At 37.7% G+C, this 23,687-nt stretch overlaps 1 protein-coding gene across 2 annotated transcripts in view; it reads right to left on the bottom strand.

The window, feature by feature from the left end:
- Positions 1 to 2,836: 2,836 nt before the first annotated feature.
- Positions 2,837 to 23,687, bottom strand: part of PPP1R14C (protein phosphatase 1 regulatory inhibitor subunit 14C) — a 57,524-nt gene continuing 36,673 nt past the window's right edge. The window contains exons 2-5 of one of the 2 annotated variants that reach the window (XM_039346901.1): positions 9,989 to 10,072; positions 9,461 to 9,493; positions 5,220 to 5,264; positions 2,837 to 4,451 (exon numbers count right to left, since the gene is read on the bottom strand). In XM_039346901.1, coding sequence (XP_039202835.1) covers positions 5,229 to 5,264; positions 9,461 to 9,493; positions 9,989 to 10,072 — 153 coding nt within the window. In that variant the 3' untranslated portion in view covers positions 2,837 to 4,451; positions 5,220 to 5,228. The remainder of the gene's footprint in view (positions 4,452 to 5,219; positions 5,265 to 9,460; positions 9,494 to 9,988; positions 10,073 to 23,687) is intronic. The other variant, XM_039346900.1, reaches the window with a different exon arrangement.

Genomic DNA, 23,687 nt, shown 5'->3' with positions numbered 1-23,687 from the left:
GGGGGGGGGGGAGGGAGAGGGAGGGAGAGCACAAATATAAGAATTGCCTTTTGAATATATTCATTGCCATGCAAGTTTAAGCTTAATGGCGTTCGCATTTTTGAAAGGCAAATGCAATTATACTTGGGGTCAGACAAGTCTTCATTGATGCCAGTTCTCTGGCTTGAAGTCAGCTTCCATGCTTTTTAACTTAACAGTGTGCTATTCAAAAGTCACCCCACCCTTGTAAAAGGACTCCCACACAGCATAACAGAGGTGAATTACAATAAGATCTCTGCTTCATTCAACTCCCATTTTACAGTAGCTCCGAAATCCAAGCTACACTGTGGCTCTAGGGAAGAATCCAGCCCTTTCCACTTGAGCAGGAAATCAGCCAAGGAATTATTTTAAATCCAATTTGATACTGTGTACAGGCCAAAGAATTTTCAGCATGCGTAATCTGGAGGAGTACAAGCCACAACACTAACCGTTTTATGCTTCTAGAAGGCAAAAGAAACAGACGCTGCTTTTTAGCAGCTTCCTGGTTTACTGTAAGAGGGAATCGATGGTGACATTAAACTTTCCAGAAACATGTTCCATAAGAAGAAGCTGTTTTACTCATGATGGTACTGTGCAATTGAAAGCATGCAACATCACTAGGTTTGTACTTGGCACCAAATAGGACATTAACTATGGATTTTCAGCCAATGATACACGTTTTTATATTTCACCACAAATGTGACTCAGAGTTTCAGATAATTAAAGTAAAACCATTTCTATTGTTGAACATTTACTTTGTGTTCTCTGCCCATGCACAGTGGGCAACAAATGCTTCCATGTTATTCCAATACAAGGAAGGCTGCCATCACATTCATTTTGTGGGCTGCCCTACCGATAATAGTATGGTTTTTACTTTTTTTTTTAAAAAAAAATCAAATGTTCTTAAAAACAAGAAAGTTGCCCATCATCCCAATAATAATTTAGCTCAACCCCATATCTACTTAGCCAACAAGACATTTGTGAATGGAACTAAATAAAAATGCCATTTCTAGTTGCCCATCAGCCGAATAATAACAATTTAGCTCCACCCCATATCTACTTAGCCATCACGACATTTGTGAATGGAGCTAAATAAAAGTGCCGTTTCTAGCCCAGATTAAGGCAGAGATTATTACTGAGGCTCTTACTTTGCTGCCAGATGATAAAAAAAAAATCCTTTCCATTCTAAATGGTAGTTTTTCAAAGCCCCTCCCACCTCTTGCTTCCGCCATGTTCTCCATTAGAACACCTGTAATCAGATCGTCAGCAGAAGGCAGCCAATCCATGAGGAATCAAGCTACCCATTATGAGCAAAAGTGCAATAAAACTCTTGATTCTGGATGTGATTACTTATGCAAAAAAGCCATTGAAAATGAAACAGAATCTTCTTTCTGCCTCATGTTGCTCAAGTCCAAACAGTGTCTTGTATTCATGTAAGAAGGTGTCTGTCTAACCTTAACACATGGTTATAGAAGATTTTGAGAGGTTGGGGAGAAGCATTTAGGAATACAGACTAGAACCCAAAAATTGTCAACAGAAAAAGCTTCTCCACTAGACAAATACAATCATCGCTTTTCCACTTGAAGGTGTTTTTAATTAGATTCTTCCCCCGTTTTTAATAAAAAAAAACCTCAGCATAGATAGATACATACCTGTATGAGCATAATTGAAGATGTGGAGTTACCTCCCTATGGAGTATCAGAGGCAGTACTGGAACTGGAAATTGCAATTCCACTTTATCAGTTTTGTTCAAGAATCAAATTTGCTTGCTCTCAATCCTGTTTTATATCTGAAACTAAAGCAAAACCTTTATACTGCTAGTTTTGCTGAACTTGTGGGCAATTTGTTTTTCCATTCACGGAAACCACCCCTCATTTGCCTCTAAGCAAATTATCAGAGTTTTCTTTATTATCACTGTATATGACCAGCCAACGCACATAGGATAAATTAAGGATATGGAGTGGGGTGGTAGCATTTTGTTTCCCTTTTGTGTGAAGTGGAGTGAAGGATTTTTTGTTCCTCCAAGACCAGCACTACACTGGGTCTTCTTGAGTTATGATTATGCACTGTACATGGGGCTTTTGACAGCCACAGAAATGGAGATTAGTATGGAGTTATTTCAAGCCATTTTTAAGTGACACGCAATGGTAGTGTGAAAGTCCATATGGTCTGCCCTGCATTCAAATGATGATCTTTGTAGTAAATTCTGAATTAATGAATATAATGAATTCCTTTAATAATATTATACCATTTAAAAAACAAGTGGGAAAGTTTCTCTGTTTCCTCTCTTGTCTTAGAATAGAACAATGCAAGGATTATAAAATTAGGATTAAAACCTCATATTGGACAAACCATTTCCCAGATTGTTTCCATTCCCATCAACCTAAACATAGCAGGAATATTTTAGTTCAGCTTTTAAATCAGACAGACCCCAATATTGCCATCTCCTTCCCACCTTAAGTGAGTGTTTGTAAGAAAAAAGTGTAATTATGCTAATTACTATTTATAGGTCAGGAACATCTGTTAAAATTCATCTGTAATTATATCAGGATTAAAATAATCAAGGTCACAAAACAACACTTCAGCAACTGATCTAGATAGCTAATTCTTTGTAATCTTTTAAATACCACTTAGCATTCTTCATTCTAAAGGCTGTTGTATGTCATTTTTCTCCAATCATTTCTACTAACTGTGATTCCAAAAGCATTTCAGTAAATTTATCAGATTCAAACAAAATGTAGGGGATGAAATAAAACATATTTTCATATTTACTTCAGAGAAATACATGGGACATGAGTTGGCTCAAGTGAGGAAGGGAAAGGTTTTACATATCTTTATGTAACTCACAATTAATATTAAAATAGAGTACAATGTGCTTGGGAAATACACTTCTTTTCATGAAATTTTGCCATTCAAATAACTGAATCATTTAAATAAAAATAATCCTGAAAACAGAGAAAAGCTGTTGAAGGGCATATATGTATCAACTCCTTAGGAAACAGTGTGCATATAGTTTATGAAGTTGTTAGTTACCTACCCAAAATTAAAATAGCTTTTTTCACCTTCATGTTCCAGTTTTCTATCAACAGTTAACATATACATAACAACATTTCCATTTGTTGCATTTATTTGAGTAAATATCTGGTAAATAAAGTCATTAATAAAACATTACAAAATTAAATACATTTAAAAAAGCTTGCCAGTATACATAAAGTCCACAAACATGTATTTCTTCTTTTTTTAAAAAATAAAATTATGTTCAGAGCACCCTTGATATAAAATGCCAGACTAGCATCTACCAGCAGATGGTAGCTTGTGAAATATTACAGCAGTGTTTCTCAACCTTGGCAACTTTAAAATAGGTGGATTTCAACTCCCAGAATTCCTCACCCAGCATGCTATTAAGTTGCTAAAGTTGAGAAACACTGCATTAGAACACAGAATGTTTTCCTGAAGAGTTTGGGGAACAGGCTTTCTCTTCTACAACCTAGATCACTTAGCCAGTCAGCCAGCCAACCTACCAAGTTGGATGTCAAAATAGGAAGCAATAGTCAGATATTCTTATCATAAGAAGGGGGTGGGTGGACTTGCATTTCCCTTCTCTGCAGGGCTTTCTCATAACGGTATTGGCCTTTTTTCTTGCTGTCCTATCAGATCTTTTAGCAGTAGGTTGATCAATCCTAACAGATCATAAAACGAAGGGAGATCATCTGGCTGAGCCTCAAAGTTGGTAATAGTAGTTCAAACCCTAAAAAAATCAAGCCCTTGGACCCCGGTTTGCTTATGTGTTGCTTTGTGAACAGAGGCATTTGTTGCAATGCTTTAACAGTGGCAGCACCCCCACGTAACAGACTGCACCCCTCCCCTCCCCTCCTGCCCGCAACACCACATTGGTTATAACTTCGGTTTATATTGTTACTTAGAGCACATTTCGTTTCCATCGATGTGAATCAATAGTAACACTCACTTGATAATGTATGTACACAAGCACAAGAACCTTAACATCCATGAGTCTGGTGTACAACTTAATGGTCAAACTGGCTGTAAAGGAACAGCATTTCCCTAGTAGTTCTCCAGCAGGCAGAATTAACTGCCTAGGAAAGTCCCTCTAAAATCGATGTTTTTTCCATCTATCTTGATCATCTGCAGGTAGTAAAAGCAGCATCCACAATGTTGCTATCTGTGATAAAATAAAATCACACTTTAAAAAAACTGCCTTAAACATAAGGGGTTGAATTCTTTAAAATGTCAGAATTCAGCCAAAAAAGAGAAAATTGCTCATAACAACCAAACTAGTAGGTGTCCTATTTAATAGTTCCAGTTTATTGATCACTTCTCTCAAGAGGCTCCGTCTTCACTTATATACTCTTCTTTTGAGGAGGGCTCAGTTTCCTCATCCCTCTTATCCGAGTTAGAAGTTCTTTGATAAAATCCTAAAAAAAAAGGGGAGGGGGGAAATCGCTAATTAAAAATAATAGTAAATGTATTCAAAATGCAACTCATCTCCACCCTCCATTGTTTTTACATATCAAATACAGGTAGTCCTTGACTTATTATCACAATTGAGCCCCAATTTTTTGCTGCTAAGTGACACATTTTTAAGTGAATTTTGACCCATTTTACAACTTTTCTTTGCCCCAGTTGTTAAGTGAATCACTTCAGTTGTTAAGTTACTAACACGGTTGTTAAGTGAATCTGGCTTCCTCATTGACTCTGCTTGTCAGAAGGTTGCAAAAGCTGATCACATGACCCCGGGACACTGCAACCGTCATAAATATGAGTCAGTTGTCGAGTGTCTGGATTTTGATCATGTGACCATGGGGGAGGCTGCCATGGTCACATGAAAAGTATGAAAAACAGTCATAAGTCACTTGTTTTTTCAATGCTGGTGTAACTTTGAACCATCACTAAATGAACTCTTGTAAATCGAGGACTAGCTATATCAGCCATTCAATTCTCTTCAAAGATCCTACATGAAAGTGAATCAGAATCAAGGTACATCCAATCAAATCACCACTTTTGAATTCTAAAGAACTGATGTCATTGCCAAGATTCTATAGCCTATATAGAGTGTGAGGCTCTAAAGAAGTTCAACTCTTTCCACCCTTCCAATGCACTTGCTTCATTCAGTTGCAGAGGATGATTGCTACCATCATACAAAGGGCAGGATTTCTCCTGTATTCTTCTTTCAGACCACTCACCTTATCAGTTTAATCCCCATTCAGCATATCCTCCCCGTTCTCTCGCTAAAAGGTAGATATACTCAAATGAATGAAAATTCTTAATTCTTTTCACCAAACAAAAGAACAGACTCCAGTTCATGAAACACAATTCATCAGATCCAAAATCTATTAAAATGGTTCTTCATCTAGTTTCCAAAGATAACGGTACCGTATATGTTTTTTAGTATGGATAAACTAACTTAAGTTAATATATGAGCAAAACCTCACCAAACATATTACATTTCAGAAGGTTTTTACATTATTTAAGATTTTACAAGCAAACACCAAATTTGCTTTGTTGGTCATTTTCAATCATTGTTTTGCAGGATAGCAGTAAAGAAAATGCAACATTCTGACAATCAGTCAATTATCATCATTCAGGTACAAAATAATAGTCAACTGTAAGTTGATTGTGGGAGTGGTCCTTCATTGACGTGCTACATGATTATTCTGAATTATCTAACAAATTACTCATTCCATATCTTTCGAAGTTTAGTGGTCTTTTTTCCAGACATTTTTTTAGGGTGGTTATTTCCATTTTTACTGCTTTTTGGAAATTGCTTTCCATTTTTTATTTTTGTCTACAAAGGCTATGATTTTGTATTTTCACAGTGTGGAGTGCAGCCACTCCTTCTGCAAAGTTCAGTAATTCCACTTTGCGGGATGGGGAGGTACATCAATTTTTTAAATTCATTCCTATGTTCTATTAAATTAGACTTCTACATTCACACTACTTGGGCTATGTATATTTCCTTGTGGATTTAATCAGGGAAGAGGAAGAGGAAGGACGAGGAAGAGGAGGAGGAGAAGGAACAGAAGGAGAAGGAGGAAAAGAAGTTATTTCACTTCTCATCCAAGAAGCTTTATCAGTTCAACTGATGAACAACAAAAAAACAGTCCAGTTGCCTTTTGGAAAAAAAAGAAAAAGCACCAGGGACAACTATGACCTGCTGAGAATTTCCATGGACATTAAGGCTGCATTGTTTCTACCGCATACTGTTTATAGATAGATATCTTGAGATAAAATCAATTATTTCCTCCTGGTAGCTTCTGAAGAATCAACAAGGTCACCTAATCTATATTCTTTATGTCTAACTATGCTAACTAACGCCCAAGCCTATTTTAAAGAGAAAAGGAAAAATCTGAGCAAGTTGGCAATTTTTGAAGAAATAAGAACTGTTGACATCTGAACTAGCTTCCTGTTTCCCGCCAACTAGGCACTGTGGTAATGTATTTTAAAAACATGTGCACTGACTCCTGTAAGAACTGATTTCCCCAATCCTAGGTTTCATCTGAATAAATCAGAAGGCACTAACAAAAATTTTCTGCTCAAATATTAATGGCACTTTCTTTAAAATGCCATGACTGAAATTTCACACTAAGCATAACTCTATTTTAGGTTGCTATCTGGAAATGGAACTAAGTATTTATTAATAGGGTACTCATTAGTTATAATAGCCAAACATTTCCTGGATGCTTCTGATGCCAGGGGCTTTTCTTTCCAGGCAATAAAGCTATTTTAAGTGCCAATGGATTGAGACTTCCAAGTGCCCAGTAAAAGGTAGAGTTGTATGTACCTTTTAGAGTAAAACACCAATTGATGAAGCATTGCTTTTTTCGATTTGCTACTAGGCTTTTATTTTGCCATTTCCTCATTTGCAAAAGGCCTGAATGCTGTGTATAACTGGCTTGCAAAGAATATCTTCTTCAAGGCTAATGTCATGAGACAGAAACTATTTTTAATTGTTGGCACCAACCAAGCTTACTCTTAAGATAAGGCATCCCTTCATAAAAAAATAATAATAATGCAGCATTCACTTCTTGTAGAGCACAAATCCAATGCATGTGAACAACAGAGATAAAGAGAGAACTTCCTGCATGTTAAAATGCTGGTGTATTAATGAAAGCCATGGAGAAACAACCCAACAGCAAGGTGTTTGTTTAGTGGGCTGTAAAGCTGGTGTGTCAAGGGCCATGAAAGACATCCAAATGTTTTGCACTAATGCTACAAGCAGCTGTACAGCACATTTCAATTACTAATCTTAGAGATTGCTGTATATAGTGTATCAGAGCTTTGATCCACTCTTATTGCCTACCTTAGCTTTTCTAAGTCACCAGTGTTGAATTCACATCAAAGGAGACTTTACTTTAACTTTCCCTAAATGGTGCCCTCAGATGTATTAGTTTTGAATTCAAAAGTAATGAAAAATGGCATCCATCATGTAGAAGACACCAGGGGAGAAAGATTGCATGCAGCAGAGAGCCATGGTGGCATAGTGGTTAGAATGCAGTATTGCAGGCTAATTCTGCATTCCACTGCCAGCAGTTCGATCCTGATTGGTTCAAGGTTGACCCAGCCTTCCATCTGTCCAAGATCAGTAAAACGAGGAGCCAGATTGCTCGGAGCAATATGCTGACTCTGTAAGCCACTTGGAGAGTGTTATAAAGCATCCTGCCCGAGCAGGGGGTTGGACTAGATGACCTCCAAGGTCCCTTCCAACTTTACTATTATTATTATTATTATTATTATTATTATTATTATTATTATTATTATTATTATTATTATTATGGAGCGGTATAAAGTCCAGTCTATTGCTATTAATATTGTAATATTTCACCAAAGATTTAAACATAAGCTTGTAGTCCAAATTAAACCCAAATGCAAAATATATTAAATCTCTTCAGAATATCAGCATAATATCACTGTTACATAAGCTGCCCCAAACCTGAATTATTAACTATTATTATGGAAGGAGTTTTGTCTCAAGATTAACAGGCAAAGATATTCAAAATATGCTACCATCACCACAACTAAGACTAAAATCCTCAGCAGCTTTAGCTCTTAAGAACTTTGGGGGTGGGGTTGACAAACATCCCATATTCTGCCACATGGGTTTACAGGACATAAGCAGTTGTTTATATAAATGCAACTTTGCTGTAAGTTTTTTCTCCTCTGAATTCAGAAACCACAACTCACAATTCATAGTAGGCAAACATCAGGCTATTTGCCAAGAGCACAAATATGGCTGTATATATCTTTTTAAAAATAAGATATGTATCTATTTATATAATCAATGCATTTGGCCATCCATCTCTCAAATGCAGCTAACAACACATAAAAAGAATTAATTTTTTTAACACAGAGTAAATTACAGCATAGATGCTGAAAACACAACTGAATTACCTCTAAAAAAAAATCTGTCTTTTCCAGATGGTGATATAGAAATAAAACCCTTGGGTGCATTATATTCCTGTAGTTGGAAGAAGCTTTCTAAACTTCGTTTCTGACAGAACAATATAACAATCTATTGAATCAGGAATTTCATTTCTTCCACCAAATCTTTCCAGGATCTAGGAGAAGACATGGATTCATACCATGATTGTGGTATATTGATAGGATTACTACTATTTAATCTAAGGGCATGCTATTCTTTATTTCAAGAACTGAAAGGTAAAGTAGTCCAATGACTTTTTCTAAGAGGCTCAAACTAAATAGGGAGGGAGAGAAGGAGTAAGAGAGATGTAGTGTATGTATGTATTTCTAACTCTATATTGGTAGAAATCAACTGTTTAAAAATCATCCCTATTGTCCACATATAGCTGCTATAGTCACCCACACTTCAGTTATCACTCACAAGATAAAAATCTGAAACAACTACTGTGTAAAAGCATTTTTACAGAGAATAAGGAAGAAATTGTATGTAAATTTGGTGCTTATTTTTAACATTTTTAATTCAGCACCACAAAATCTGTAGTTTCACAAAATTAAAAAATAGTTTTCAAGGTCAAATGATCTAATAAACTCTAGAAGTAGCCAGCATAGGTGAATTAATTGAATTCTTTGTGGCAGCCATTAGTAGTTCTTTTTCTAATGGCAGGAAATATTGTAATAAATCTCTAAAAGTTGTATGAACTTGTATTTAAATACGTTTTTTTTCTTCAAGATGCTGTAATACTTTTTTTTGATCCGAGGAATTAAAATAAATAAAGTTTATAGGCACTACCAAACAATGCTATGTTTGGCATTAACTCTATAAGTCTGTGTAGAGATTAGCATTTTTAAATTTCAATTACATATAATACCCAAATGCAGAATGTAACTGAAAGTAACTCTTTATTTGATTATCTGTGTTGATCAGGATAGTTGGCAAATATAACTGTTGTCTATACAGAAGACTATGTCAAGTTTTTACATGTAAAATAATATAAAATTTGTTTACCTCTGTAGGTTTGTAGCAATCTACAAGCGCTTCCTAGAAGTACAATAATAAAAGCATCAGTTATCTTTCATTCTACTTTCACATATATAAGAACTGGGTACTTCTGGATAGCTGTCACATCTTTTCTAAAGGAGCATATGCAAAACAGGCTTCTCTCGTGGGTGTGAAAATCACCATCAATGAAAAGCTTAATACTTTGACCCATACTTTAGTAACATTTTCCCTTGTCACTCAAAGCCATAGCAAAAGTGTGATAAGTGAAGCATTTCCCATGTTAAAGTATACTATTTTCCTTGCCAATAGAAACTGCCAGACAGACAGTGACACATTCTCAGAAACCCATACCCATCAATCATGGGAATGCTAATCCTCAGCCACAATTCATACGGTAGATGTTACAGGCTTAATTTTACCCTTCTTTATTATGCTTTGTTAATCTGCCCTCCAAACCTTAACAGGATATTCTAGAAGACAGACAATCCGAATTAACGCGAGATATTCTCCCAAATCGCTTAAAATCAAACTAACTTGTAATTTGAGGGCTCTCTCCTCTTCATTAGCAGCATCAAGAAGATCATCAATATCAATTTCTACATCTGGCATCTCTTCTTCCTAGAAAAAGAGAAAGCTGGGTGAGAAATTAAACTGTATTTAAGTTATATTTTTCACTTCCTTTTTAGTCCGGCTCCAAAACTTGAATGGCAGTTCATTCATTCTCCCTAATAATGTAGTTCGCACACACCCTTTTAAGCCTCTCTCCTGACATTTGGCCCTGGGCCAGGTTAGACTGATGGCCAGCTGGCCACTCTTCTGCATAAAAAATTGAAGCAGGTGCCTAGCCCAGTGTTTTTTTAACAGCAACATGAGCTCTCTGGGCAGATACCTGGGACATGCTATTTATCCTCTATTACTCCCATGTCAATTAGGCCAAGAGCTGGAAAATTGCACTTGAGCTTTGTAAAGTAGATGTCACACACATTGTTGGAATCTCTCTTTTGTTTATCCTGAGGAAACCAAGAATGGTTTGTCAGCCTTCCAGGTAAACCAGAAAGGAAACAAGGCTAGATAAGCTAATTAGACTTTAATGCAAGATTACATTGGCAGAATCTTGCAAGTCTGAAGGTATAAACTTCCCCTGTCACTTATAACTGTCTGATCAATTAGGTCAGGGATCTTCAAACTTGGCCCTTTTATGACTTGTGGAGTTCAACTCCCAGAATTCCTCAGCCAGGCACACTTGCTGAGGAATTTTGGGAGCTGAAGTCCACAAGTCATAAAAGGGCCAAGTTTGAAGACCCCTGAATTAGGGGCAGTTCTGCCTAAGTGTTTTTTCTCTCTCTAACCCTTTCTTGTCCGATTGTTTCCTAGGCAGCAGACAAAAAGGCAGAATGACGACCTACTTAGGAGAACAAACTCTCTCTCTCTCTCTCTCTCTCTCTCTCTCCCCCCCCCCCCAAGACAACGGTGTCAGCTTTAGGAAAAAAGAAATTACCTTCTATAATTGTATTCAGTTTAATCAAGGGGGAATGAGATCTTGTGTGAAATTAAGCTGATCTTAAAATAAAATCATACAGAATGTCTAGTCTCAGCGCATTGCTGAAACAGATTCTATGATTCCATTATAGAAGTAGATGAAGTTGAGTGAGAAAAGCAATAACATTTAACTCTTTGGTGCACACACTGTCAAAACAAGGCCAAGCAAGCCAAACAAAACCTAGTTCCATTAAAGCAATAAAAAATAAATAAATTTCAGGTTACCAATAATTGTGGGAACCAATTCTTAGATGAACGTGATTTGTCCATGAATCTTCTAAGTTATTTGTTTTAACAAAGCTCTTTTTAACATTATTCTGCTTTTAAGAACTAAGTATAGATACGTACTTTCATTAAATTGTTGGTTCTAGACCCCCCTAGATTTCCAAGTATCTCAGAAATTTGTCAGAAATATTTGCACTATTCTTTTTCTGAAGCTGATGTGCCCAGGGCCCAACTTCAAACGCAAGCCAATTCAATTTATAGCACATGAACAACTTTGAGAAAACATGTGGTAAAGTTCATCAGGATAGCTTAGAATAGAGGTATCAAACTGCCCGCCTGCGGGCTGGATGCGTCACACCAAAACCACGCCCACCCCATTGCTGGCAATGGGAAAAAATCGCAACATTTATTTATTTATTTATTTATGAGACTTATATACCGCTTTAAGTACAAGCACTCTCTAAGCGGTGTACACCAGTAAGCAATGTATATATATATTTACATTGCCCCCAACAATCTGGGTCCTCATTTTACCTACCCCGGAAGGATGGAAGGCTGAGTCAACTGTGAGCCGATGAGATTTGAACCGCTGACCTGCTGAACACAGTCAGCTAAAGTGGCCTGCAGTACTGCACTCTAACTGCTGCGCCACCTTGGCTCTTTTTACAACACATCATGTGACGTCGCGAGTTTGACACACGTGGCTTAGAAGTAGATCAAAAATAAGTAAATAAAGAGGATGCTTAAATTTTTACAGCATGCAAGGTTATATAACAGCAACACCAATTTAATAGCAAGAAGATCACTAGACCACACCAAGACCAAACTATCCAAGTCACCGTATAATAATAATAATAATAATAATAATAATAATAATAATAATAATAATAGTAAAAAAAACATCCACATCTGCCTATCCCAGGTCCTGGGTAAGGATTCGATAGGTAGACAAAATGCCAAATCCAGTCTGAACATCTGGCTGACTGTGCGATGATCCATAATAATAATAATAATAATGGTGTTGGAAGGGACCTTGGAGGTCATCTAGTCCAACCCCCTGCTCAGACAGGAAACCCTATACCATTTCAGACAAATGGCTGTCCAGTCTCTTCTTAAAAACTTCCAGTGTTGGAGCATTCACAGCTCATCAGGTATCATGATAACTGATGTCTCTTGCCTCCTGATCAAGTGTCACTTTCCTGCTGAATTGCAAAAGCTGCTGAAGAAAAAACATAACTGACCTAACCTGTACTCTGACGAGCTGGATGAATACACATACATGTAAGCATTTCTATCAGGAAGTGCAAACTGTGAACCCATCTTTATATCATGAAATAAATTACCAGATCTCTCATTAAAAGAGATGAATGTATAACTAGCCAGAAAGCAGCCGTCTTCTGCAACACAGAAAGCTCCAGTCCATTCTAGGATCCTGACACTATCCAGGTGAATATTCTAAATGTGCTGTGCACTTCTACATTATGATCTAACTGTTTCAGTTGTCCATCTGAGGTGAACGTAGAGGTTCCTTAGATCACTCTTTAATGTTGCGTATATTGTAATTTTTAAAAACCTATAACTTACAAACGTAAGTTTTAGTACCTATAATTATCTTCCAGTAGAAGCTAGTTAAACATTCTAGCTGTAAATTAACAGAAGACAGACATTTTTAAAGTTCTTGCTGCTGAGGAAATCATACTTAGCAGCCATTAGCCATTCCCCAAATCATTAGAAAAGTAATGCTGCTAAGAATCCTGATATTATTAATTGTAACCATTTCTTTGTACTTCTGCAAAGAATCCATGAGGGCAGCTTTATAACTCCTAGGCCCTAAGGCAGTGGTTCTCAACCTGTGGGTCGGGACCCCATTTGGGGTCGAACGACCATTTCACGGGGGTCGCCAAACAAGGCTGTCCGCCATTTTTTCCTCCTTTTCTTTGGCCACGCCCCTGGCACCTGGTGATGTATAAGTGGTTGGGGGTCACCACAACATGGGGAACTGTATTATGGGGTCGCGGCATTAGAAAGGTTGAGAACCACTGCCCTAAGGTCTTTTGCTTTTGTGAGCCCCTCCCTCCTTAAAAATAATTATATTAAATTATTATTTAATTATAAAATTGAAATTATATTTCAAATTATATTTTCATCATATTTTGCAGAAAAATAGAGAATTGTATAATATGGGTGTTATTTTGGTTGTTGCTGATTAATTATGTCTCTCACATATCAACAAAGTTACTACATTTTAATAATAACACTATAACTATAGGTTATAAATAAGGTTTGATATTCAAATGTTGTGTGATTCTTGTCTGTGTTTCATTAAAAGTCATGAAAATGAATAACTTCTACTCATTTTTATTTCTGATTTTTAAAAAAATTAAGACAATTTCGCCAGCACAAGGCATTGTGCTTGCTTACAGTCTTGATAACTACAACCAATTCACAATTGGAAATACGCACTTCCAGCTATAAAGCCTCTGCAGTGCTTTGGTACTAAAGGCAGAAAAGTGCTTTAGATAGAGTATGTGTGATGCAAATGTAACACTTGTCTGCAACTCCTAAAAGTAGCCATGCCTTTTCCCAGGACTGGGCAGCTGTGCTCTGTAGTTCTTGATTTAAAAAAACTCAAGACAGGTGCTAGATTCATCACATATACTTCCAAACACCTTTTTGCAATTGACTCCAATGCACCATACTGCCCTATCAATTAAATATTATTTATTTAAATGTATTTTAGGTGTATCCTGTAGTGTAGTAAATGACTGCAATATGTCTTTATGGTCTGCCTTTAAAGATGACTCAAAGTTACAACTGGCATCCCACCAGCTAACTGAGGGAGCTGATTCAACAGCCTTATACCTATGCTATAAACTAGGGATCTTCAAACTTGGCCATTTTATGACTTGTGGACTTCAACTCCCAGAATTCCTCAGCCAGGCAAGTCCACAAGTCATAAAAGGGCCAAGTTTGAAGAGCCTTGCTGTAAATCCTACTGTGGTTTTGAGTTCAATTCAAAATGATGGCTGTCACTTTCAAAGCCTTGCAAAATTTGGTACCCAGATACATCCAGCACTGTTTTTCCCATTCTTATCTGATGTGCCCAATTCAGTCTCTGGGGAAGGTATGTTCTGGTTGCCCCCAGCCTTCAGAAACATTTTGGAAACGTTATTGTTCTGCAGAGTATATTGGCCTGATAGTACAAGTATGCCTTATGTTAAATTAGTTTATTGCTTTTATTGATGTGTTACTATTTCCTGACAGTAAAATGGTTTAAGAGGAGGGTGTGACTAATCAAAATACATTTTTATAAATAACATTATTAGTCTTTAATTTCTTCCTCATCCTGTCCTACATTTTGGGTTTCAATTTCTGTTTTCCATAAAGCAACCAGAGATGTTTGCCTGTGACCACTCAAAAAACCCACTGACAATTTACAATCATTTCATAGAATAGCGGCTTCAGCTTTATTGGTGCTCATAAGTTTCCATAATGATACCCTTCCAAAGTTGTATGCATCTATTTTTAGAGAGTAATGGTATTCAGACACAATATAGACATTTGTTTAGCAAAGCAAGGCTTCTACTGTTTACATAGCACTTAGATTACTCATCTGACTGAAAGCAAATACCTTCCTTCAATTAGCTTTCCTCAAACTTATCTAGACCAAGAAATCACATTAGTTTCATTTGCAGAATATTAACCATGACTTACATGTTGAGCATACAGCATTCAGGAGAAGCCCTGCTTTTGATTAAACGAATTTACCTCATAGGACAGTGGTGGTGAACCTATGGCACGGGTGCCAGAGGCGGCACTCTCTGTGGGCACACATGCCATTGCCCCAGCCTCCCCTGCCCCCGCAACTCCCTTCTCTCCAGCAGCCTCCCTGAAGGAGAGTCACCCCTGCGCGGAGCAGCGCAGCCACGGACATGGCAGCCAGGCAGCGTAGACAAGACTCTGTCCTCACACCCCACTGTGCACAGCTGATGCTGCAGGGCTTGGGCAGAAGGCCTGACCGCCAAAGCGCTGCTGGGCTGCCTGGGCGATCTGCGGTGGGCCCTGGAGGCAGTGAGTGGCCCTGCGGCCAGGCGGGGTGGGGGCGGGGCAGGGAGTGGAGCAGGGACAGGGCCAGCTTTGGGGCACTCGGTCTCTAAAAGGTTTGCCATCACTGTCATAGGACAATCTGCTCAAATGGCAGCAGCCTTACTGATACCTTTACATCTAATGAGCCAAACTATACATGGACTTTGATTTATTAAAGAAAGAGCAAGCTCCACTTGTTAATTGTCATGTATCAACAAAATCAACTCATCTGACAAAGCACTTTTGTTACTAAAAAGTTTTTGCAATCACTTGTTGCTGCTGGCAGAGATGACAGATCCTGGTTTAGATCCAAAGAAATACAGCCAATGCTCCATTTGACACTGTTGGGTTTTCCTAACCCTGTTCTTGTCACATTTCTCACACCTTCTTAAGAATTTATTCCCGTAGAATAGTTCCACAGGACTGAAGGGGTGGGGCGAATCTGAAGTTAGACAGGTAAAAGTATCTTACATCTTTAGAACTAACTTTTAATTTACAATCCCAATCAAAAGACCAACTTGTATTTCTGCTCCTCTTCCCCAGCAATACAATCCTGTATGCACACTTTTCTTTTAAATTTGTTTTCAACCGCTTCAGCCATATAAACAGAGATTATTGTGCAACCATGGCTTTAGCCATGAAAATCAGCTGGGTGACTTTGGACCAGTCACTTTCAGTCCAACCCACAGTTTCAACAGAGTTGTTGTTGTATGGAAAATAGGAGGAGGAAAGAATATCAGCTCTGTTCATCACTGTGAGTTATTTGTAAAAATAATAAAGGTGGGGATAGACAGACAGACAGACACAGATAGTTAGATCTACCACCTTTAAGAAGAAATAAGAAAAAATACACTGCTCTTTGTTTGACTAAAGATAGCCTTTGTTCCTTTCCAACAACAATAAGCTGTTCTTGACTACTACATAGCTTGAAGAGGTATGGACTTCAACTTCCAGAATCCCCCAGCTAGCATGCTGTCTGGAGAATTCTGGGAGTTGAAGTCCACACATCTTCCAGTTGCCAAGATTGAGAAACACTGATCCACACATTCGGAATGTATGTCTACAGGAGGAAAGCCATCATACATAGGGTAGTATGTGTACTGACTTCTATGTAAGCTAGGACTGTCTTCTAACAGACAACTTGTAAGCAGTTGTACTTGAAAAGACGCATACAATGTGTGGGTTTTTTGAAATCATTTGAACAATAAAGATTGGGGCAATGCAGAATTACTGACAATGCTCATGTGGAACATATTTCCAACAAACGTACTGCATAATTAGAATTAGAGCTTCTGTTTTATTAATGATATGTTTCAACCTTCCTTTCAAATGAAATGTGGTTGGTGCATATGGTAAATCAGAAAGAATTTACAGAAATAAAAAAGCTGTTATTTCTTGGAAACTTGTCCAAACAAATTGGTTTCTTACATACATTCAGTGCTCAATAACACTGGATATTTTCATCCTTCCTTCAAACTGGGAGAGTGTATAATTTTTTTGCAGTCTCAAACAAAATCTGATAGTAAACCTACTGCTTGATTATGATGATTTAATGATGTGACCTACTGCTTGATTATGATGATTTAATGCCATCCAAGCAGGGGACTATATCTGATTTAGCAGCTGGACTGCTGTCCTCATGAATTGTTAAAAGGTTCCCCAAAATCAAGCCTTATTGATACATTTACATATTAATCACAGAAGAGAAAGAAAAAATGATTTTTACTGACAGGATGTTGGACAACTTTTTAGCTGGATTACAAAAACTAACATTAAACATTGCTTAGTCATTTTTATACTCATAAATGGTTTGTGCTTTCAAAAGTATGGAATAAAAATAGTATTATATAGCACGTGAGACTGGCAGAAGGCAGACTTTGGATGAGTCATCCCAATTCATATGTTTTAACATTAGATTTTTATCCCACCTTTATTACTTTATTAGTGATTCAAGGGGGCAAATATACACCCTATTCTTTCCTTCTCCTTTTTTTCCACAATAACCCCTGTTGAGAGTGACTCAAAGTTACCCAGTCAGTTTTCATGCCTATGGCAGGAGTAGCCCTGAAAATGATGTATAGAGCAAGGGTCCCCAACCTTGGCAACTTCAAGACCTGTGGACTTCAACTCCCAGAATTCCCCAGCCAGCATGCCTGGCTGGGGAATTCTGGGAGTTGAAGTCCACAAGTCTTGAAGTTGCCACAGTTGGGGACCCCTGGTATAGAGTATATATTCTTACCTTCATCCTATCACTCCCCTTGCAAAGCTGCAACAAGTACAAATACGTTATAAATAAATAACTGAAGTACCCGTGAATTCTCAAATGAAGGCTACATAAGGCTTAAGAGACACATGTTTGCATATCTTTGTGTGAAAATCTAATCTTTATTAAGATGCACATGAGGAATTTGCAAGGTAAATTAGTAGTCTGACCAATGTAATTCCAACCCTGTAAGACAGACCAATGAAATCAAGACCTTTCAGACTCCTGTATAATTAAATTTTTATCCTTGGATTACAATCAGCAAGCTGTACCTGACGAGCACAGGTTTATTATTTTAAAGCTCAAGACTTTAAGCTATCTGTCTAAACATGTGATAGCTTGAATGTAGAAATCTCCTTAAAAACTGGACAGAATCATGATGGTGCCCACTTTTATAAATTGCTGTGTACAGACCGTATCTCTGATACTTTAATGTCTTTAAGTATCTTGTCAAACTGTAAACAGGAATCCCATTTATGATTTTGAATTTTCCCTTGAAAGATTACCTCTGGAGAAAGTGCTGATACTCTGGCAAATAGGACTCCGGGCTAGCTCTAGACCTGATGTACCTGGGAAAAACTCATTTTCAGAAGAGGAAGTCCCCTGAAATGATGGCAGGCACCCACTATTCCCTTTTATCACCATCACTTTTTCACAGCCCTGTGAAAAAAATAAGCTTACCCCATTGAAATATTTGACTTTTTCACACAGAGATAATTGATCTTCATTTCAACAATATCAATAGATGCTGCAAAAGGAGATATAACAAATATCAGGTACCATTTGCATTTTATAGTCCATTATGTAATTAAAACAAATATAAGTACAAATTTCTTATGGGGAAAAAGTTCACCCTACATTGAACTCTTGGAGCCAAAATCAGAATCAGGTGCATCAGATCAAGTGCAAATTATTAGAATATATAGAGATGATCTGGGAGGAACCTGGCTAATTTAAACCTCAGACGTTGAGTTTGATTTGCTCTTTGTAGTTGACATCATCACCATGTCTAGACTGAAAAAGTTCTTTGAGGCCATCAGAAAGAAGATTGAGTTTGGGAAAGGATTGAAAAAGATTGTGAAATAATTAATTGTCCAGAAGATCACCTACAATTGGAGAAGATTTCAAAAAACTGCAAGCTAGGTCTGATCAGACCATCCCAACAAGTTCAGCTGGAAAATTGAAGCAGAAAGAAGTCTCTTAAGAACCGCAGAATTTCATCACATCCAAAGTCTCCAATAATAATAACCTGATGGATTTAGACAAGAGATGATTATAGAAAAGTTAACAGATTTCAAGCTCATCATTTTGGGGCAACTTGGCTAGCATCAGAACTGCAATGCCCGTGATATATGTCTTGTCTCTGACACCAGTGTAACAAGTCTGTAAATGAACTGCATTGCTATGTCAAAATGAAGGGGGAAACCTGAGATTCCACTAAGATTTTTAATGCAAGAATGCATAGAGCACTACCTTGTCAACTGTCAGGCCAAAGCCCAAAGACAACCAAGAAAAATCCAACTGAGTTCAGTCCTTTATTTGTTTACACCTACTGGTAATGGATAGAAGCTGTAACCTTCTAACCTACTAGATATATTCTGAAGATTCTGAGATGTGGCTACCTGGGACTTTTTCTCCGCTCCAACATCTAGCTCAGGATTGTGTAGTATCTCAGTCTGGGCCTCCTTCTGGAAACGCTTTGTGCTGCCAAAACTCTTTTAAAAAATCATTGAGAAACCACAGTGAGTAATTCTGATATGATCCATAACCATAGTTATTGAAAGAGGTTTATAAAAGCATTCTCTCCATTATTTCTCCAGTATCACAAACTGAAGTTCTACCCATATTTAGTATTAAGGCCACTCTCTATTAATAATCCTGGACTTTGGGATGAAGAACATCAACAGTTTCCGTGCATTAATCTCTCTTTCCAAATGCTGCCCAGTTACTGTGCAGCACCCCTGCTATCTGACACAAAATTTGCTAATACAGAATGCTGGGACTACAGCCAAACTCCATTGGTACTCTCTGGCAAAGGCAAAACTCCTGAAGCGTCCATTTAGGCCATCAATTCCAAACCTTTGCTCAGTGCATGAATCTAATTTAAAGCATCCCTGACAGATGGCTGTCCAGCTGCAAACCGAGCACGTTCAGTGAAAGGGAATTCAGCAGCTCCCTTGGTAATTGACTTCACTGCTGAAATACATTCGATAATAAAGCATTTTGAAGGCATCACTTCCTAAATCTAAACACCAAACTAGTTGGCATATTTTCCAACTTTCTTCAACCATTGAGAGTTTGCCTACTCATTAAAATTAACGGTCCAGCCTGCCAACCGAAAAGCATTCCTACTAGACCTGTGCTGGGCTTTAAATTTGATTGAAAAAAAAGATGCCTCAAAATTGCAGGATTATAAATATAGTATCTTCCTGCAGCTCCTTAAAACAGCTGCATCATTTTCCAGGATTGCAGCTGCTTTTCTCAAGGGAAAAAAATTGCTTCTTTAAAGACAGGCAGACAGAGCCTATGTTCATCTCCCTACTTCCTGTCATACAGCATCTCAGTCTGGTTTAGAAGCACCACTGCTTCAGACAGGAAGGCAGTGCAGAGAGTGGTGAGGATGGCTGAAAAGATCATTGGCAGTTCCCTCCCTTCCATCCAGGACACAGCACAGAAGCGTTGCTTGAGCAGGGTCCGTAAGATTATCTGGGACACCACACATCCTCTTCACGACCTGTTTTCCTTGTTACCTTCTGGGAGGAGGCTCCGTGGTATCCGAAGCAGAACATCCAGGTTCAGTCACAGTATTGTGCCAGACAGTATTAACCTTGTGCACTCTAAAGCTTCCTCCTTCCGTTATGTATTCAAGATGGACAGTGATTAATATTTATATGTTATATGTTATTTATATGTAAGGGTGTAGGTCTATACATATGTTGTATATAATATGTTTAAATGTGTGTTATATTTGTGTACCCTTTGAGAGTAAGCAACTAAATTTCATTTTTAATGTATGCCATTGTGCCCACAGTAAAAAATGACAATAAAGGTTATATATCTACTTTCTCCAAAGCACTTTTTGTATGCAAATTTCTGCACAGGTCCAACTTCTATGCAGAAATAACAGAACACTTGTTCAGCAGGATATACTAATATATAATAATATATATTGCAATTATGAGACACAATATCATCAACTTAACTGATCATGATGCAATACAATTCTCCTTGTATATTTTTTTCCTAATACATTTTACTTATTCCATTTACTATCTAATGAAGGTTCCTGAAATCCCAGAATTTAGTAAACTTAATGCATCTGTTTTACATATGTATAAAATCAGTTACTGAATGAAACACAGTAGGATATTTTTAAGGAGTATTCAGGCTGGAAACAAAGCACATACATTTGAAATGTAAATGGTAAATTCATAATTATATAAATCACATTCCTAGATTTCTACACTTAAACATAACAGAAAACAAAATAATTCAAAAATCAAACTTCTCAAAACCTCTTTAACTACTTTGATCTTTTTCAGAACTGAAAACTGTCTAGCATCTAGATCAGTGGTTCTCAACCTTTTTAATGCCGTGACCCCCCAACCGGTCATAAGTCGAGGACTACTCAACCGGTCGTAAGTCGAGGACTACTCAACTGGTGCAGCACCGTTTGCAGAATGGGACTTTTGGCGGGCTCAGCAGGGCAGAGACAGCCTGGACAATTCCTATTGGCTTTTGAAAGCCAATAGAATTAGACTCTATTCAAGAGAGTCTATTCTATTGGCTTTCAAAAGCCAATAGAATAAAAGGGAGTAGCACAGCTAAGGAAAAGGGGGGGAAATATGGCGGACTGCGTTGTTTGGCGACCCCCATGAAATGGTCGTTCGACCCCAAATGGGGTCCCGGCCCACAGGTTGAGAACCACTGATCTACATAAAGTGTGTTTGTCAGCTGGAAAACTCCTTTTCTGCTGCATAGAAAGATGGGAATTTTTATCTACATCCACTGTATGCTCTAGATTATTACTTGGAGAAGGAAATGACTTCTCATGTGCTCTCCTATGTTAAACAGAGTTGCTCCATTGGACCTGTAGCAGGCTGGGAAAAAAGCCTGCCACATAGAAAGCTGAAACAGATATAACAGTTCTGCTAGGAAGAGCTTCAGTCTTTTAGGTGCTATATTCCAAATTAAATGTGGTGGTGATGATGCTGGTGGCATCAGTGACTGAACTCTTAAGACTTCTCCCTTCAGTTTATCTACAGGAAATCAGAATGCAAAGTCCGGGTCTTCCTGCTCCAGACTTAACTTCCCCAAACTTAACACATCTTGTGCCAATCCTAAAACACAAGAGGCAGCTAGGTAACTGGGCATTGGCTAGTCTGGTATATATACTCATAACTTAGGCAATAGTTCAGCTCCTCCAGTATCTTGAAAACCTGGGGTGTTTTGGGTAGAGGACCAAAGAATTAAAAAGTAGGAAAAATTCTGTAGTAAGAGGGAAAGGGAGAAATACCTTCTTCTTCCAGGACAGAGTCCATTGTGATAGTCTCCTTTATATTAAACAGGAAAGCTGATAATGCTACTTGTAATCTGGTAGGTCACCAGGATGGAACAACATGAAGTTTTGTTCCAGAGGTCATAACTTATAGAGAACAGAATTACTGCAGATTAGAAGTGTTAAAAGAAAAGTCTTCATCATGGTTCAGTCCAAGCCGGGAATAAACAACATGATGACTGCTTTAGAAAGAAGGTTGCAGTTTATTGAAGAGCAGAGCCAGACAGACAGATGGCTGTGGAAGAAAAAGGGCGAGCACATGTAGGGAATGGGTTTTTATACCTTCTTGAGCCTTTTGTTTGGAGTTATTCCTGTGGCATGAACTTTGACCTGAGTCTGAGTGTACCTTTCTGATATTCTGATGGTGATGGGTTAATCCTATTATGTCCCAAGGGTCATATCCTGCTTTCCTGGAGCTGTGGCTGATGACTCTTAGATTTTTGGTATTGACTCTAGGGATCTTTCTTCCTAATCCCAGTTTCCTGATTCCAGTCTTTCTGACAAGATTATTATCTGCAATTCTGCAGACTTGTTTTCTGCTTGGGACAGAGAGACTTGGGGGCAGGGTTGGTTTCTGCCTTTAAATCCTTTAGGAAAATATATTCTGTCTTTTAAATATTTCCAAAAATATTTCTTTCTCGGGGGGGGGGGGAAAAACTTCCCACAGAAGTGAGCAAAGATGTTTGTAAGCTCATTTTGTTTACTAACAACTTATGTTGCCTTTTATAATAGCAACACCCAAGTACATGTTATCAAAGGGATGGGAAAAGAACAGCCTACATCAAAATTATTTTTCCTCCCAGTGGATAACCTGTGTAAGCAACTCAAAATAAAATCCTTTTAGATCAAGCTGTTTTGCTTTTATTCCATTCTGCCATATCATGGCTAGTTCAGTTTTTACCATGTGGTGAACTAGACAAAAGGAGGGGTAGTAATTATTGCTAAAACAGCTCTATTTTTTAAGAAGACTTATCCTGATCATAAATCTGAGCTCAGAAATATAACAGGAAACATTCTTCTACAACAATGTAAATATTTGTCTAGAAATACTAATATTAAGATTGCAGTAGTGGCTGTTTTTACAAGGTTTGAAAGTTTACAAGGCAACATTATCCAAAAGCAAGCTCTCCGTATTTGAAAAAAAAAAAAAAGGAAAATAAATTCCAATATATAATGGACCAAACACCAAGGAAACTATATACTGCCCTAGGATTATGGGCACCATTAGGCAGAACAGACCAGGCAATCAGTTCCAGAGGAAGACCAACACTTGTTTTATTGAGATTGATTATACAAGTAGTTCTTGATTACCAACTGTCTTGTTTAGCAATCGTTCAAAGTTACAACAGTGCACAGGAAAAAAAAAGCTTTGCAATCAATCCCTGCATTTATGACATTGCAGCATCCTGCAGTCACATGATCGTCAATTTTGCGCTTCCCGTTAAAAAAACTATTCCACAATCTGTTCACAGAATCTCTAGTCAAACCTGGAAAAACTCTTGAAACTGGGAGGTCACTGCCAGTTAATATATATACAGTTAGTGTAGTTACAGCAATTCAGT

The sequence above is a fragment of the Crotalus tigris genome, unplaced genomic scaffold (assembly GCF_016545835.1).
Source record: "Crotalus tigris isolate CLP2741 ecotype Arizona unplaced genomic scaffold, ASM1654583v1 scf7180000018030.5226217, whole genome shotgun sequence".
Lineage (NCBI taxonomy): Eukaryota > Metazoa > Chordata > Lepidosauria > Squamata > Viperidae > Crotalus > Crotalus tigris.
Note: the sequence above shows the minus strand (reverse complement) of the source record. Positions and strands in the feature narration are given on the sequence as shown.